Genomic DNA, 3,446 nt, shown 5'->3' with positions numbered 1-3,446 from the left:
CATTGGTTTACCAGTAGAATATCTTGAGCCTTATCTAGTGACATTTGTCTAGGTATAATTAATGGGAGAAAGAAAAGAGTTTCAATTGAAGATAGGAGCATAAACTAGGGTAGGTGAATGTACTCTTAGGTTGCATTAATAGAGGTACAGGGAGGTGATATTATTGCTGTGCCCTTGTGTTATGTTTTAGCTGGCTTGCCTTAAGAAGGACAGGGACAGATCAAAAGAGGATCTGCTTGAGGGGTGTGATGAAAGAGCTCAGTGCCACTTGGCCTTGAGGAGAGAGGATTTTAGGGGAGGGGTAAGAGCTGCCTCTAAATATTTGTGGGGCAGAGAGAGCACTTAAAAGACAGCCCTTTCTTGCCCTTTGTATTTCTATTGCAGATAGAGCCGTTTCCGGAGGGTGCTTTGGATTTCGGGGTTCACTTTCCTTGGTTTTCCTTCCTGAATCAGCTCTGCTTCTGCCATCCGCCGGGTCACCTGTAGAAAGAGGTGTGGTCAGCTTGGGGCTGGGTCTCTGGGGGAGTTGATGTAGTGGGCTTATGAGGAGAAGGTTAGCAAACAAGGTAGCTGGGTCTCCATGTCCTAAAACAGGAGACCTTTATTGTCTGATCCTGTACCATAATCCTATGGAATCATTGGTTGGACATTCTTGTTGTGTTTTCTTCTAACCCACTATGAAATTGCATCAGAAGAAAAAAGAGCTTGATCAACCAATGGTTCAACTTATGGGTTTTGTTTACAGAAATTTATCTGTATTTCACCTAAATTATCTCATATACATGGGCGTTGGAATTTCCTGCATTAGGGAAACTTGTTGCTAGGAGATCGGTATCCTATCTTCTGTGCTGGAACATAGGTTGGGTTTGGGGCCAGGGGCAGGAGGGAGGAAAGGGCTGTAAGGTTTGGAAGAGGACCAGCCTCCCTGCTCAAGCCGGGTGAGGGTTCCAGGTACCTTGTCCCAACTCACTTCTGTAAGAAGCTCCAGGATGGGTCCCGTCTTCTCTGTGAACACATCAACCAGAGTCTGGATGAAGCAGGAGCCCTCTTTGTCGTGTCTGTACGCGATGTATCCTAAGGATTCCAGAGAAGAGGGCTCAGGAGAGGTCAGGTGGGAGATGGAGGGTGTGTGTGTGTGGTGCAAGAGACCTTGGGAAAGAGCGGGCCCTGGAGGGACATCTCAGGAGTGGTGGGTGGGGAGCAGTAGGAGGCCACCCTGTGCCAACTGGGGGCTCATACCCTCCACGGTGGAGTAGATGTGGAGGGTGTCCGTATACGTTGGGATGGTTTGGGGACTGTCCTTGCTGATCATCATCATATCGCCTCCACTTACTGGTTCACCGGGGTCCCTATGTTCTGAAATACCAAGAAGAGGAAGAGTCAAAGTCAGAGACAGAGGTGGGGAAAGGAGATCATAAGACAGACCGGCAACCCAAGGCTTAGCTGGGGCTCTGGATCTGGGGCTGGGCTGGATTGGGTGCATAGATTCTGTGTTCTTGGCTTTGTCCCCACCTCCTCGACAGGCCTGCACGATGTACACCTTAGGCTTGGCTCTCAGGGCCCGGCAATTCTTGTTGTTCAGAACCTCGAAAAGGTTTTCCAGCTCAACCATCTTTTCATCCTCCCCTTTGAGGCGACCTTCCAGCCCATGTGCCATGAGCACCACAAAGGCACAGCTGATGAAGTCATCCCGGGCATCCATGGCCTGCTGAAAATTTTCCAGCTCTTCCTGGAATTGCTGGAGCAAGAGAAATGGCAAAACTCAGGTGTGGCCCCAGGGCCTACCTTCTGGTCCAGCCCCCTCACTCGTTGGCCGGGGGCTGGCTGCACAATACCTGGGCAGTGGGGTTTCTCTTCACGGTGCTCTCAAATCCCAACTGCTGGAACATGCGTTCTAGGGCATCTAGGTCTGCCTCGGAACCTTCCCGGGCTTTGGTGACGCACAGTGTCAGGGCTAAGCGGGCTCCTGACATGTCGTATGCCTCCTGGGCCGAGAGTTGACAAAGATCATTAAAGGGGTAGAGAGGTCAAGGAGAAGCAGAAGATGTGGTCCAGAGAGGCCTGGGGTTTGGGTTGCTGGGTAAAATACAGAATATCCAGAAACACTCAAATTTCAGATAAAAAAAATAAGTTTGTGGGGTGCCTGGGTGGCTCAGTCAGTTAAGCATCCAACTTTGGCTCAGGTCATGGTCTTATGGTTCATGAGTTTGAGCCCCATGTTGGGCTCTGTGCTGATAGCTCAGAACCTGGAGCCTGCTTCAGGTTCTGTGTCTCCCTCCCTCTCTATCCCTTCCCCATTTGTGATCTGTGTCTCTCTCAAAAATAAATAAACAGTAAAAAATAAGTTTAAAAAAATAGAAGTAGGTCCCAAATATTACATAAGATATACTTATATACTATAAGATTATTTGTTGTCAAAGTGAAGTTCAAATTTGAGTGGGTGTCCTGTATTTATTTTATTTTTATTTTTATTTATTTATTTTTTTTGGGGGCATCCTTTACTTTTATTTGCCAAGCCTGGCACCTTAACCTGGGATCTGACTCTGTTGTAACTCTCTGTGAACTTGGTCAAGTAACTGCTCCTTTCTGAGCCTCAGTTTCCAAACACAATGAATGTGTTCCTAGGGGATTGTGAAGGTCCCTGTCAGCTGTCACATTGGTAGTTTTGTCTCTCTTTCTATCCTTCCTCTCTCTTCATCCTTCCTAAGAGTGTTCTGAACACCACTCTCTCATTTGAAGTGGTCTCAAAATTTCTGAAGCTAATACTGAGATCCTACTTTGTCCTGTCTGAGGAAGAAGGATATTGGGGGAAAANCTCCAGGCTCTGAGCTGGCAGTCAGCACAGAGCCCGTTGCGGGTCTTGAACCCACGAACCGCGAGATCATGACCTAAGCGAAAGTCGGACGCTTAACCAACTAAGCCACCCAGGCGCCTCAAAAATTCTTTTCTTATATTCACTATAAACCATAGTGATAAGAATCTGATGGTTGAGACAGATATAGCAAGGTCCCCTCACCCCAAGTTGGTTTCCACATCTGTGTTTTTTGCCCTTCATCTGAGTGATCACAAAGCACCTTCCAGCTCTGAATACACTCACGAATTTTCACCCTCTCCAGGATCTCTGAAGAATTAGGCTACTCACTCTCCCTCTCTCCAGATGCTCCCACCCCTCTCCCCAAAACTGCACCCAGCCCACCTCCTCCAAAGGCTGAGGGTTGCTCATGTGTCCTCTGATTCTGAGTCCGGTTCTCTGCACTCTTGGCTGATCCTGGGGATTCAAGAGAAGATAGTTTGAAGGTCTCCAAGGGAAAGCAGAAGGGCTTGGGGAACAGACTAGTTAGTGTATCTGGAGTTTTGTGACTGAATAGAAACCCAGTGGTGTGAACCTGGTTCATGGTCCGACCTGGGCAAGAGATGACAGCAGTGAAGGATGTCTTGTCTTCTCT

General features: G+C 48.0%; 1 protein-coding gene across 1 annotated transcript; it reads right to left on the bottom strand.

Annotated features, from left to right (window-relative positions):
* Positions 1-375: 375 nt before the first annotated feature.
* CASP14 (caspase 14) lies at positions 376-3,223 on the bottom strand. Its single transcript, XM_077771579.1, has 6 exons — positions 3,197-3,223; positions 1,836-1,985; positions 1,513-1,738; positions 1,240-1,356; positions 971-1,074; positions 376-480 (listed from the first exon to the last, which is right to left on the bottom strand). The coding sequence occupies exons 1-6, from the start codon at positions 3,221-3,223 to the stop codon at positions 376-378; spliced, it is 729 nt and encodes a 242-aa protein (XP_077627705.1).
* Positions 3,224-3,446: the final 223 nt, after the last annotated feature.

The sequence above is a fragment of the Crocuta crocuta genome, unplaced genomic scaffold (assembly GCF_008692635.1).
Source record: "Crocuta crocuta isolate KB4526 unplaced genomic scaffold, BGI_CrCroc_1.0 scaffold755, whole genome shotgun sequence".
In the NCBI taxonomy this organism is placed as follows: Eukaryota; Metazoa; Chordata; class Mammalia; order Carnivora; family Hyaenidae; genus Crocuta; species Crocuta crocuta.
The sequence above is the reverse complement of the archived record's forward strand: the minus strand, read 5'-3'. Positions and strand labels throughout refer to the sequence as shown.